General features: G+C 45.8%; 1 protein-coding gene across 1 annotated transcript; it reads right to left on the bottom strand.

Moving 5' to 3' along the window:
• Nucleotides 1-1,426: 1,426 nt before the first annotated feature.
• On the bottom strand, nucleotides 1,427-3,745 carry NDUFB4 (NADH:ubiquinone oxidoreductase subunit B4). Its single transcript, XM_058800139.1, has 3 exons — nucleotides 3,522-3,745; nucleotides 3,134-3,280; nucleotides 1,427-1,591 (listed from the first exon to the last, which is right to left on the bottom strand). Exons 1-3 carry the CDS (start codon nucleotides 3,720-3,722, stop codon nucleotides 1,526-1,528), a joined length of 414 nt encoding a protein of 137 aa, XP_058656122.1. The 5' UTR covers nucleotides 3,723-3,745; the 3' UTR covers nucleotides 1,427-1,525.
• Nucleotides 3,746-14,940: the final 11,195 nt, after the last annotated feature.

Below are 14,940 nucleotides of genomic sequence, written 5' to 3'. Positions count from 1 at the left end.
AAACCCAAAACAAAAAAGCAAAAAACAACAGAAAAAACAACCAAACAAAAAAAACAAAACACAAAAGAACCAAAAAACACAAACAGGCAAACAAACGAACAAGCAAGCAGACAAACAAAAATCCAAGCAACAAAACCACCATCAAAAAGAACCCACACAGTGAGAGTGATTTTATTGTGAGGGTGACTGAGCATGGGCACAGGTTGCTCAGGAAGTTATGGAGTCTTCATCTCTAGAGACACTCAAAAGCCACCTGTACATATGTGGTCCTGGACACCCCACTTTGGATGGCCCTACTGGAGCAGAGGGCAGGACCCAGACGAGCTCCAGACATCCCTTCCAACCTCAGCCACTTTGTGATTATATGGAAAAGCTCATCAACTCACTCTGCTGGAGAGTGACTGCAAATGGCCCACATTTACATCTTCATCATGCAGGAAAAGAAAGGATGCAGTAGACCTGGTTTTGCTGACTTCACATTGGCTGCTTTCCCAGCAGGCAAAGGGAATTTTTCAACTTCTGTATCAGACTGAGCTTCTGGCATGAAGCTCAGTGCCTGGGAAGAAACCAGTCCCTGAAGAATGAGGGTTGCTTGGAACATGATGGCACCTACAGGCCATGTAAAAATTCAAGTATGCATCAAAAATATTTTCTTTGCACTCATACCTCAGTACACTGGCAGTAACAATTCCAGAGTTCTCTATACCAGTTGATCTGGGCAGGGAAAGCTTTTGTTTTTATAAGAATAAACAAAAAAGGTGTCTTTGCAGGCATAAGATCCAGCTTTACTTGGTGGATTTTTCTTTGAACATAGCCCTCTTACAGGGGGACTAGTACTCTCCTGTACTACAAGATGGTCAGTGTCAAAGTAAAAATCCTCATCTTACAGTTTTTGTCTCCCATTCACAGGAACCACAGAATTAGTGGAAATTCTGGTTACATACAGCATGGCAACATTGAGCTCACTATTTCCAAATCTGGTACTAATAAAAAATAGAAGTTTATTGCAATAAACAAACACATGGTTTAGGCTTGTAGTTCATTAGGGAAAAGAAAAATTAACTCAACTTATTGAGAGCAGCCAAGCAGACTCCTAAGTTCTTAAAAATGTATCATACAACTTGCCTATTATCCAGTTAGGACAAACTACACAGCCAAAGTGACACCAAAAAGAAACACCTGGAAGGCAAGCAGTAGTTCCTTTAGGAAACTGCTTTGGTCTTGCTTAGCATTTTAGCCTGCTACTAATTTTAAACTTCACCCTTCCTGGACAACACCAACTTCCATGGTTTAAAAAGATCCTCTGTATGTACACCAAAAGAGTACAGTGGCTGAGTTCCAGACACTCTCTCTGTATCCATCTGGTTTAGGCATAAAGATCCTACATTTGTGCACTTCCCATGATTTTTAAAGATGCAAGACAACCCACAAGCAATTAAGATTTATTCTTGTGACAGAGAAATGTCATCACATAGTGCATCTTATTTTATTTCTCTCCCAAGAACATCAGTGCAATTCCAGGGACTTAGAAGAATACACTGATAGGCGATGGCTTGAGTTTCCCTTCCTGGATACGCTTCTCTTTACGATCCTGTGGAAGAGAGAGAACATTTATCATTATCCTACCAGAGAGGAACTTCCAATCAGCCTGGGATAACAGAAGAGCAATTTTAGTATTTCAGCACAGGCTACATGAAGGCAGCACCATATAGGATTTTAAGGGTGTTTTCCACCCTAAATGATTCTGTGGGCACAAGCTGTTTAAGAGTAAAAGATAACAAAGCACTTAGCTCCACCCACTAAAGACCTGCTCAGATTGGCCTCACATCTAGGTACTCTCGCAGGCCAGCAGAGACCAATTCCTGTAAGGCATTTTTCACCAAACTAGTTGTGTCTCATCATTTTTACCTGAGTTTCTAATTCCTCCTTCTGGCTGAATAACCCAGCTTAGAGATCTCATTATGGAGAAACTTCTTAATAACTTGCCTAAAAGTGCCTGGGCTCACTTCCTACCCATTTGTACCCCACTCTGCAGTCATGTACCTTTCTGACAGGTACCATTACAGTACACAGGCACAGCAGATAATGGCCAGATTCCTGCTGCTGGATAAAACCAGATTTACTTAAAACCTGGTAATTTACCTCTTGCCTTCCCAGACACACAGCAAACATTCCTCAGAGAAGAGACTATGACTACCGTGCCTTATGTAATACCAGGAAAACAAGAAGAATCCCCAAACATCACTAAAGGAACCACAATAAAGGAAAGTGAATTATCCTGGACTTCAGCATGGCAAAATACTTAAGTCTCAAGAACACTTATATCAAGATGCTCAGCATGTTTCCTAAAACCCAAATTTCCAATTCACTCAGGCAAACAATATTCCCTACAAATATCCTGTTAATTCATGTTAGTGCTTCATGGTTTATTATTCGATCTAAAATGTTACTTCTGTGCAAAAGAGGGAAATAAAAGTGGTTTACAACAGCCACAAATTCTCTACTAAAAACAGCCACTGTCTGCCTGTTAGCATTTTTTATGTATAACTGAGTTTTTTTCATAATGATCTACTATTGCTTAGATTCTGACACTTATAGTTTAGGAGTTAGAATGGAAGCAAGATAAACCTTCCAAATTATTAGAGTGCCCAGCTGAGATCAGACACTGCAATTGGCATAATTATTCCTCCCATTTTGCTTCACTAAATTAGAGAAATGGTCAAGCAACTGCACAGAGATATCGCTAGGTCTGCCATCCATAAGCTTCCTGTGTATTTTGAGTTCAAAATGCATAGTTAATGCATGTCAACTGCTGAAAATAAGAGTAATTTAGGATTAATTGTCACTCAGTGCTCCAGAGAGCTTTGTGACTGCAAAATAGCCTAATCAGGCAACCTGTGACTGGCCATAGTCCCAAGGTACAATAAAGGGCGCTCAGAAAAACAAGACTCTGCAACCAGTAACAGGCTCTGAGACCGCAGGCTCGCTACAGCCTTCCTTCCCTCACTACTTCAATGTATTAATCATTCTTAGGGGCATGAGGATCCCACAGAATGAGACTCCAAGCAGATGTACATTTTACAACCTGGTGTTTCTGGTGTTCGCTGACGTTCAGCGTTCTCTGCCGACTTACCCTGTCAGCTTTTAAGACAAAGATCCAGAAGAGGAGGGGGCCTAAGCCATAAACAGCTCCGAGAAAGGACGTCCTGGGTGTCGGGCGGAATGTCGGGTAGACGTTCTGCGACTTCGCATAGGCCCAGCGGATCAAGGCGGGATTTTCCTGGGGTGCAAAGACAACAGCGGTGAGGCCGCGGGGCTCCGCACTGGCCCCTCCACCCGGGCACTGAGGCCGAGGCACAGCGGGAAGGGCACCAAGGTCACGGGGAGGGCGGCAGCGTCCCGCCGCCAGGCCCCGGCCCCAGCACGGCCGGAGGAGCGGGCCCCGCTCCGGGACCCGCCGGGTGAGGCGGGCGAGCCCCGCGCTGCCCCCGCCGCCCCTCGGCCCCTCCGTCCCCACTCACGATGACGGCGGGCGGGCTGGGGTCGTTGAGCTGCAGCAGGTACTGCCGCTTGAGCCGGGAGCGGATCGCCAGGCGCTCGGCCTCGGCGCGGAGCTTCTCCGGCGATGTGTCGAAGGTGGCGGAGTCGAGCTCGGCGGGCAGCGAGACGTAGGTATTCGGCCTGTAGAGCTTGGCCGCCGATGGAGGCGGTGCCCACGCCATCTTGGAGAGCCGGCCGTGCCGGCCGTGGGGGCGGTGCCGGCCCTGCCCCGCCCCGCCCGCTGCGGGAGCGGCCGCCTCGCCTCACGGAGCCGGAGCCGGGAATGGTTTGCGCTGCGGGGATGGTAAAGTTCATCCTCTTCCAGCACCGCTGCCATGGGCAGGGACAACGTCCACTAAAACAGGTTAACAGAGCTCTGTCCAGCCTGATGGGGCATCCACAGCTTCTCTGGGGAACCTGTGCCAGTGCCTTACCACACTCAGGGTAGAGGATTTTTTCTGTAATGTCTAACGGAAACCTACTATTTCGATTTGAACCCGTTCCCTCACCTCCTGTCACTACATTCTCTTGCAAATAATCTTTCCCCATCTTTACTGTGAGCTCCCTTCCAGGTACTGGAAGACCACACTTAGGTCACCTCAAAGCCTTCTCTTTCCCAGGCTGAACAAGCCCAGTTCTCTCAGCCTTTCCTCGTGGGAGAGGTGCTCCATCCCTCTGATCATCTTGTTGGCCTCCGCTGGACTCGCTCCAACAGGTCCATGTCCTTCCTCCTTCCTGTGCTGGGCCCCAGAGCTGGATGCAGTGTTCCAGGCAGGATTTTGCAGAGCACAGGGACAGAATCCCCTCCCTTGTCCTTAGGATGCAGCCCGGGACACGTTTGGCCTTCTGGGCTGTGAGTGCCCGTGGCCAGAGCATGTCCAGCCTCTCACCCAGCAGCACCCCTGGTCACAGCTGCTCTCGATCTGTTCATCCCCCATCCTGTGTTGATACCAGAGCTGCTCTGACGCATGTGCAGCACTTTGCACTTGGGCTTAAAACTCATGAGATTCCCAGGTACCCACTTCTCCAGCCTGTCTTGGCCTTACCTGGCCTCACCTGCTGTGGCTCAGGGCATGTCAGGGGAAGGTTTTATTCTCACAATAACAACAGTCCCAGCAGGTAAATTTTTCCTGTCCCCTGCAATTAAAATGGCCTTCAGGATGGGTCACAGGTCAGGAGTGTTGACCTCTTTGAGTCTGCTGGGACAAGGGGGTGCCATTGCTGTGGGGATGTTTACTGCCCTTTTGAACAGTATTTCTATGTTTTAGAAAGTGTAGTCAATGTATGTCAAACTGCTGAAAATAAATCTCTTAAAATTACAGGATCATGGAATCACAGAATATTCTGTGTTGGAAGTGACCCACAAGGATCGAGTCCAACTTAGCCCTGCACAGATTCATCCCCAAGAGTCACACCCTGTGCCTGAGGGCATTGTCCAAACACTTCTTGAACTCTGTCAGGCTGGGTGCTGTGACCACTTCCCTGGGGAGCCTGTTCCAGTGCCCAGCCACCCTCTGGGGGAAGAACCTTTTCCTAATATCCAACCTAAACCTCCCTGTGGTCGACTTTAGGCCATTCCCTCAGGTCCTGTCATTGTTCACCAGAGAGAAGAGATCAGTACCTGTCCCTCCACCTCCCCTCACAAGGAAGGATGGCAATTAATTTACACTCTCGGTGCTACAGAGAGCTTTGTTGTAGCTATACTTGAACATTAATTAATTTTTGAACTGAATAAAAAATCCCAACATTGGAACAGTATTCCATGTTGCACAAGACATATGTTGCAGGCAGACTGGTACTTGCAAATCTCACCGTTTCTGGCTTTCAGCTTCAAATTGTCCCTTTGATTCTTTAACCAAGGCTGAGCTGACTGGACAAGCTGCCAGGTAACCTCCAGGATTCTCAAGAGGTGACTCACCCCCTTGACAGACACTACTGACATGTTCAGGATTCACCCTCTGCTTGGTGAACACTGGGCAAAGAAAACAGGGGTTTGACCTTGCACTGCTTTTGGCCAGTGTGAAGGCCAATGGCATCCTGGCCTAGATCAGCAATGGTGTGGCCAGCAGGAGCAGGGCAGGGATTGTCCCCCTGTGCTCGGCACTGGTGAGGCCACACCTCGAGTGCTGTGCCCTCTGTACAAGAAGGACATTGAGGTGCTGGAGAGTGCCCAGAGAAGGGCAACAGAGCTGGGGAAGGGTCTGGAGCACAAGTCCTGTGTGGAGCAGCTGGGGTTGTTTAGCCTGGAGAAAAGGAGGCTCAGGGGAGAGAGACCTTATTGCTCTCAATAACTGTGTGAAAGGAGGTTGTGGCCAGACGTGGAGTTGGTCTCTGGTCCCATGCAGCAAGTGACTGGACAAGGGAAAATGGCCTCAGGTTGTGCCAGGGGAGGTTTAGATTGGGTTAAGAAAAATTTTTTCACCAAAAGGATTATCCAGCACTGGAACAGGCTGCTCCAGGAAGTAGTGGACCTTCTCCATAGATATTCAAAAGATGTGGCATGTGGGGACACTGCCTAGTGATGGACTTGGCAGTGCTGGGTTAATCATTGGACCTGATGATCTTAGAGTTATTTTACAACCTTAATGATTCTTAGGCTTTGTCTTAAAGAGGTTTTTATCTTGTTGGTATTAAGAACTTTGGTTTCCAGTGATGTAAAAACAATGCAAGTTGCCTTTCTGGAAACAAAGTAGCCAATAAACAAGTTTACTGTTGTGTTTTCTTCTTCTAGTCTACAAAACAGTGATAGTTATGCTGATTGGGACCCAGTAAGTTGCTGTGCAGAGGTAGTTATGGCCTGATTCGCTCTGTGCTAATTGCAGACTCAGGTAATATTGGATAAGGGATTACAATTTCCTCCTAAGCATACACAAAATAATACTGCTGACTTTATTTAAGATACTGTGTTTTGGTACTGCAATAATAGAGCACAAGCTCTTCCTCACATCCTACAATTTCACTCTTTTTTCCTAAGCACTTAGAAAATAAATGACCTCCTTTTGGTCCGAGCAGCTAATTAGGAGTTGTGACTTGCTTTCAGCGGGATGAAATACAAGTTGGATGTTTCTGCAGTTTGTGTACCTTGAGCATCCCCACCATAACACACAGCATTAGGTGCATTTCCCTCTCTCAAGTACAAGCCTATAGTCATCTCAGAAATCTCTCCAGCTTTTGCACCCCCATTTTCTTCACAAGCATGTGTCTGAAAATCCAAGTGAAAACCAAGCTGCTTCATTCACAGCCAGCTCCCAGGGAAGTACCTAATATGCCCTGTTGCTTTTTCTCCCAGGGCTTTCAGCTTGGGTCAGTGGCTCCTAAAGCATGGAAAAATATGCTCCCTTTACTTCCCATTTTGTGACCATTGGATTTAGTGAGCTCAGTGTCTCCAGCTCCATGATTTGTGTCTCTCTTCATAACCAGCACGTAGAGAGCTGCTTTAGCAGCACAGTACCTATACCAGCAGCACTGCCATGTGGCACTCCTGTGGTACTTTCATCTTTGAGTGTTCCCAAGGACTTGGCAGCCTGTGCCTCCCAGCCCCTGCATGGCTTGCTGCTTTTAAAGCTGCTCCTCCCTGCTCTCTCTTATTTCTTAATAAAAGGACACGTGCAGGCTTGAAACAGATTGATTCCTGGTAGAAGCAGGAGTGCAGATTGGATTAGCAAACTGGGAAGGGTTAGCTGCTCTGTGGGAAGTGGTGGGGTTTTTTCCCTTTTTGCTGCATCACAGAGTAGAACAGAAGACTCCTGTTCCTGCAGCTCTCCCAAAGGACTTCCAAACAGCCAGATGTCTCTGCCCCAATCCACTGACTCCTGAGGCTGTCTGTAGTGGTGTGTGATGGCTCCTGTGGGCAGGAGCAGAGGTGGTCTCGTGGTGAAGTCACTTGGCAAAGGCAGCGGGTTCAGCTCCAGCCCTGTTGCAGAATCTTTGTGATCCTATCAGTGCAGGTCCAAGCTGTGCCTCTCCCCAGAGCTCGTAGCTGTGAGTGTGCATGCTTGGCATGCAAACAGTGCTGGGATTAATTCTACTGGGAGAAAAACAGAAGGTACAAAGCAACATTTCCATTAACAATGTAATGTACTGTATTAGAAAACCGAGCAGCCAGCTGCTATGCTGAAAACACCTTTGCATTTCATCTCTAGCCGCTAACTCATCCTCCTTCCCAAAGGATCAAAATCCTCACAGGAAGTCTTTTCTGAGAGATGGCACTTGTTTCATGGGGTAAGAAAATAACTAAATCCCTTCCTGAGAAAAATATTCTCTGACACAGAAGCCTGTGCATTGCAATTTGTTGTTTTCACTCTTCCAGGGGTGAATTTGTGCACTTTCTTTGTTTTGTAACAGCCATGTTTCTAACTTTAAACCACATCCTTCAGCAAAAGCCTGAGTCATCAATAGTCAGTGTCTCACCCTTGCATAAAGCAATGCAGGACAAAGACAGAAATGCTGCAGACAAAGCACTTGACTGAAATCAGTGATTGTTTTTTCTCCTGCTGACAAGAACTGCTGCACCCAGGGAGAAATGCTGCGGTGACAAACTGTCCTCCTGTGCAGACCTCCTGCATCATCTGCTCCTCCTGGACCACCCTATGGCAGCTGCTGAACACACCCTTGCTGCTGCTGCAAACCACCTCTGAAACAAAAGATTTTGCAAGAATGAACAAGACCCTTCTTGTCTCTGTTTTGTCAGCCAGATCTTGAAGCTCCTTTGACTCTTCTCCTGACTGCTGGTGTTGACCTAAGGCAAGCAGCAGGAATATAAAATAGGCTCCAGTAAGGGTGGGGCCAGTCTCAGTAGGGCGGCACAGGCTTGAGCTAGAATATGCTGGTCATAAAACCACATCCTCATGGGCTCACACACCAAAGCTTAACAGGTAAGACCCCAAGTGGTTTTTCTTCTTTTCAGTTAGGACTGATGTTTATTGACTGTTCAAGGTTGGCAGTATTAAATGAAATTGACAATTCTCCTATGAAAATGCCTTTGAAGTTTACATCATCTGTTTTCTTTGCCATCAGCAGTAACCAAAACGGAAAGAACAGTCAAGAAAATTAATCTTTGTCCAGAACCCCATGGAGGGTTGGCCTTGACTGACTGCCAGACATCTACCCAGTTGCTTTCTCACTCCTCTCCTTGAAAGGGCTGGGGGAGAAAATGACATAGAAAATCTCATGGTTTGATAAAAGTGCAGTTGTTAAGAAAAGCAAACACTGCACATGGAAGCAAAGTAAAAAGAGGAATCAATTCACTACAACCCATCAGCAGGCAGATGTCCAGCTGTTTTTTGGGAAGTAAGGCCTCAATAGGCATAGCAGTTGCTTGGGAAGACAGATGGCACCACCACAAATGTCCTCCCATCACTCTCCTTTCCTTCAACTTTTATTTCTAAGAAGGCCATCATATGGCATGGGATATCCCTTGGGTTATGTGAGTCAGCTGTCCTGGTTATTCCCCCTCCCAATCTCTTGCTCATCTCCAGCCTACCGATCTCCAAAGTTGTTGGTGGGGTGTTGGAGAGAAAGCCCTGACACTGTGCTAGCACTGCCCAGCAATACCCAAACCCATGTGCTACCAGTGCTCTTTTAACCACAGATGAAAGCACGGCCTATAGCACAACCTATAGGTTGCTATGCAGAAAGTAGAGTCCATCCCAACCACACCCAGTACAAAGCAGTTTGAAAGCTGTCTGACACCACTGGATTTCAGACTATTCTCATACAAGGTAGCCTGAAATCAGACACACTTCTATGACACTCTGACTGAAGCTGCAAATAGCTTCCACCTAGAGTTTAAAGTAATCCAAGATACCTTCAGTTTAGAACTGTGTGATTTTGCTAGTGGCTTTTCAGTTATGTCCTGAAATACGCAGACTGAATTTTTTAACTGTGTACTCAAAGTCACTCTTTTCAGTGTGACCAGGCTAAGTCATTCTGTGCTTCAAGTGAATGAGAGAAAAATTAACCTAAATCACATATCTGTCTACTTACCTCCAAGGTGACCATGCATGATGTTTTCAGAAGAGACAGGTTAAATATGCTGTCAACTCCAAAAATACTGGTGCCTGTCAGACTTGTGCTGAGTGCTTGCAGTTGCCCTGTTTGAATCCATTATCTGATTGGGTCAACATGTTGGTAGGCTCTGCTATGAATTCTCACTGACTTTTTGCAAAGAAAGCAAGCTGGAAAATGAGGGAAGCTGACAAAATCACTCATGTCACAAGAAAGTTCCTGAACAGAGGCCCCTAACTTCTAATTCCTATATGTTATGGCCAAGAAGGGTCATTTGGCTCCTATTTCCATTCTGTACAAGTGAATAAATACTGTCAAGTGTGCTGCTGCCCTTCTTTTGAAGGGGCATCAATATCAAGCATTCATGTGCATGGATTTATCCGTGGTAAAAGCCAAATGGATACAGAAAGGGAGCAGCCTTAGGATTCAGCACAGTTTATTTGAGCTCAGAATGAGTACATCTAACTGCAGCATATAGCTATTTTAATAAATTTTCCAGATACATGTAATTCATTCTGTGTTAAGAACTCAAGTCCTCAGTATCTTTATTTTATAGTTGTTTAAAGGAAGCTTAGCATGCAAAGGAAGGAGTTAAGATGGTTAGGGGAATTATGAATTGTTAGTACAGCCAACAGACCACCCATAAATGTGTATCAAATGTTGAGCTCAGCAGGAGTTAGTTACAAAACTAGGACATTTAATGAGTCATGAAGTGCCAGGAATAATGAGACATGGCATTAAACAAACCATTCCTGCCTCTCCTTGGTTTGTCCAGAGTCGATGACAAGAAGCCCTCTGCTGTTTCAGCTTTTCCTGTCAAAAGAAAACTTTGGACTCATGCTGAATTATAGCCTCAGCCAGGGAGCTGGTGCTGCCTGGGCGGCCCTGTGAGAGAAGGATAAGCTGGCAGCCAGCATCCCTTCTCCACTCCTTTGCAAGTCATTGATTGTAGCATTTAATGGTGTTGTATTCTTAGCTCTCCCTCTGCTTCCAGCTCCTTGCAAAAGAAACTATTAATAGTTATGTATCAATGAAGAATGGGAGAGGAAGAGGTCTTAGAGTAGGGTGGGAATGGGAAACATCCCCTGCATGTCTGAGGGAAGTCCAGTTGTTGGTTTAGTGTTAGAAGTGCTTAGCCAGCTGAGGGCTAACACTGTTCCTAGACTTCCCCTCACAATGGCTGTCAGGAGCTGGGGTACTCCAGCAAGCTGTCATTGCTCCAACCACCCTCCACGTGGCCCAGGTGCAGGATGAAGCTGAGATCCTTGCCTTAGAGCTGGCCTGAACTGTGTGAAATGTGTGCTGTATCTGGGCTTGGCTCAAGTTCCTAGCTTGACCTCAGGCCTTCCTTATTACTTTGGCTTTGCCTGGGCAACACTGGACTGCAGCTGGTGATGGTTATTGCCACTGGACTTGCCCTCATCACCTTGTCTGGCTCCCAGCTCAGCCCAGTCTTCCCATTCCTGGACTGCAGTGTAGCTCATGGAGCAGTGCTCAACCTCATGGCTCTGGGGATTGTATGTGGTGCCAAGGGTGAACTCAGGTGGCTGCCAGAAAAAATTCACAAAGCAGCTGCTAGCAGGAGTCAGTGAGGAGAAACTCAAGTGTTGCAGGAAATGGCTCATGCAGCATAAGGGGAGGCATCTTTTCTGGTCTGCTGCTCCTGACACAGACCATCACCAGAAGCTGATGCTTCTTTTTTTCCCCATTTCTCTGCAGGTGTTTTGCTCTGCCCACAAAAGAAATTATAGATCTGCCTCATTCAGTTTGGGTATCAGAAAAGTAGCAGTGCCTGCTGTGAATTCTGCCTGCTTCTCTCTGACATGATAGGGAGAGTTCCAGATGGAGAGTCCTCTTAACCCAAAACATGTCTGAGAGGTGAACCATCCCTTAGAGATTAATTTTTAACCATCCCTTAGAGATTAATTTTTTCTTCATGGGTTTTGGGAAGAGTTTTGTGTAGCCCAGATACTTTCTAGCTCCTGAGTGTGACAGAGTGCCATGACTTGTGTAGCTTGGAGCAAAATGTTACACAGCCTTTATTGCACATGGAGGATGCTTCTGTAAGCTCTTCTCAGACCCAGGTGAAATGCTGGACTTCCTGACAGCAAAGGAGAGCCCAACGAAAAATGGCTCTGGCCCACAAAGCTTTCACATTGCCTGCAATGTCTTATTTGAAGTTACCTAGTGGGTTTAGTTGGACTTTCTTTCACAAACAGAATCAGATTGTAAAGGAAAGCCTGCTGTGTGAAGATCCAACCAGGAGGGGTCAGGGAACCTTTAATCCCCAAGAGACAGGGGTACTCCTGCTTGTCAAGACAGAAATACAGTGCCTCAACAGTGGGTTTGGAGTTAGGGACTTTGCCTGCCAAGGTGGAGTCCACTCAAGAACATTGTCTTGAGGTGGAGGAAGCCTCTCTTTGTGGCATCATCAGGTCCAAAATTTATCCACAACCTGAAATTAATTTTTAACTCAAAAAAAAAAGTAGAACTTTATAGACAATGATTCTTTCAGAAGTCACAAATTTCTCCTTTGTACAGGAAGACACTCCAACTCTGTGTGGGGAAAAAGCCTCCTGCCTGAAATCTGTGATAGATGAGCCTTGAAGGAGAAGCAGCTCTGTTGAACTGCTATGTAGAAAAAGATGCTCACTTTGTTTTGCTTTATGTAATTTGTTAGAAGTATGGAGCTTAAATTTTAAATCAAGTATTTGGGAACACACTGTGAAGCAGACCATCACTATGAATAAAATATGTTCCTAGGAACATGTTGAATTTAGTGTGACTCTTTGGCAGTCTCTGTATTGCAGTGGGGAAGGACTTGGTTGTGGCAATGCAGAGTGGTTTTTTTTCTTTGCTGAAGTAAAAGACAGAATACAAATGAGGCTGTTGCTGCAGAATGCCAGCTAGTGGGAAAGATACACCATGTCCAGACTGGGTATTTCAGTGCTTTAAAAAAATTATGGCAATACTAGAACTTTAAACTTCTGACCCATAGAGATAGAAAGGCAGAACAGTGATGTCCCTGGATTCTTGTTATCTTTGTATAAATCAGGAACATTCACTAAACAAAAAATATGCCTTTGCATTGCAGAGCCCTGTATCCATCAGGTTTCACCTGCTTTTTTGAAGAGACAGGGTAAGGCAGCTGCCAAGGTTAAAAATTGCTTCCTAAATGAATGTTTCCATACTTCTCTAGATAATCTCTTAGAAGAGAGGTTTGCTCTTTGTGTAAACCACTTCTATTTAAAGTGCCATAATTCCCTAATTCAACCAGTGTAATTGTGATTTCAGTCCTTAAAGGAAGATTTCTACTCATGGTATGACCCTTGCAGGACTCTTTAGACACACTGCTTTTCCTGCTCTCCTACTGCCCCCCACTCCATCCCATTACATGCATCTGCTTCCTTCCTACTCACTTGCAAATGTTTTAGCCCTGCCCAATTCTGTTCTCCCACACTCTCAGCACTGAAAAGGGGCTTTTTAATCCCTCAACCTACTTTGACTCCCTCTGCCTCCTTCACTTGCTCCTCAGTCTTTTCCCTGCTCTCTATTGGACATATCTCACTCCCATCCAAACATCTTCAAAAACAGATCCAGTTGTGGTGGCAGCCACTTGCCAAATGCTTGACAGATGGCAACAGGTGACTTTTTGGTACTCTGCTCCCTGATTCTTCTCATCTTCTTTGAATCAAGCATTGTGTACACAGCAATTTGGGAGCAAGAGCATTCAAAGTTCTTCCTCCTTTGCTTTGAATTATTTCAGCATCTTCCAGGGCCTGAAGCTAAGGGAAGTGCAAGCAGTCATCATACTGCTTGCTGGTTCTCCTCACCATGGGGGGGCTGATCAAACTCAGTTTCTACAACCAGCCTTTTAGTTTTACTGAGCAATATCACAGTGAAGGCTGTGGAGAAGGGCCCATCCATCTCTGTACTAATGCTTTTCATGGTGAATCCTTCCTTTCTTTGTGTGCAACAAATGTCAGGAAAGAGTTTGTTGTGACTCAGGCACAGGCATGGTATCCCCACCTTCTGTTGCTGAGTTGGTCTTGCTGCAAGCTCCAGGGAGGCAGCCCTCTCTTGTTCCCAGCATAGCCCACCAGTCCCTGCAGTGACCAGAGCTGCCCACAGCACAAAGTCACAAACAGAATGACACCACGGGAAATTGCAAAGCCTGGTGCTGTTATGTCTGTATCAGTCTTTCACAGCTGGCTGAGATGCCTCTTCTTCTGGACCAATTAATAGGGAGGTTGCATTTCTCCATAATTTCCCTGAGGACTGAACACATCTCAGCAATTGAAAGAAAAAGGGTGGTGACTCACCTCTTGACCTGCTTAATTCTTTTCAGGATAGTCCTTCTCATGAAGAATTGAGACTGTCTGGGATATACTCATGAGACAAACTAATATGCTAAAATCTGTCTCAAATCCAAATGAAAATTTGAAATATGATAAAACACTTGCAGCACAACAGTCATCAAAATTAAAGTCCTTTTTTTTTTTACAGTTATATAACTTCTCCCTAGCACAGAGCAAGACCCTATTTCCCATCCCTTTGCTTTGCCTTGTGGGGCTGAGTCGACTTCTTGACGCTTCCTTGTTTTACTTAATTGTAAAAAGAGCTTGAACAAAGGAGGAAACTGAGCCCCTAATCTTAAAAATCTCCTGCATATGTTTTAAGATCAGTGAAATGATGAAGGTTTGGTTTTCTTGTTCTTAGACATAGTTTTTGCAGAGGCATCACAGGAGTGAGATCTGCTCCTGACAGCAATGCTGCCTTTTTCCCAGGCAATGATAGAAAAGGTCCTTCTGACCTGCAGAGCAGTCTCAGAGCAGAGTTACCTCTGGCTGCATCGTCCCACCTCTGACATTTGTCAGGCAGTTGACAACTTCAGTTGACAGCTTATAGATTTTTATCCTATTTTCTTGCAGCACAACCTCTTCCAAATACCAGCATCTCTCTCTTCTCTGAGTGGACCTATATAGCATCTGGCACCAGCTTTGTCTCGATTTTTGACTCTGTTTGGGACAAATTCTTCTGACTTGCCTATCATGTAGCATACTGCTCACACAGACTTTTTGATGTGCTGGGCATGGTGCACAGGAAGACAACTGCAAGATGTGACACCGTGGTGAGAGGTCTTGGAGGGACAATCTGTCACTCACTGCATTATCTTGACCTTGTTCAGAAGCAGAAGTGCAAAAGTATTTATTGGTCCCAGAGTCTAGACAGTCACAGGTTTGATCAGGGCTGAACTGAAACAGTTTCCTACAGAGAGTACTGCTGTGCTCCTGGCCCTAGGGTGACCTTGGGGCATGCAGAGGGATGTCCCTAGGAGCTTAGGGCTCACCATGTTGTTAGCACTGGCTTGTCCTTGCATAATACCTTATTCTT

The sequence above is a fragment of the Ammospiza caudacuta genome, chromosome 2, assembly GCF_027887145.1.
Source record: "Ammospiza caudacuta isolate bAmmCau1 chromosome 2, bAmmCau1.pri, whole genome shotgun sequence".
Taxonomy (NCBI): domain Eukaryota; kingdom Metazoa; phylum Chordata; class Aves; order Passeriformes; family Passerellidae; genus Ammospiza; species Ammospiza caudacuta.
This window is presented reverse-complemented; position numbering and strand designations above follow the sequence as displayed.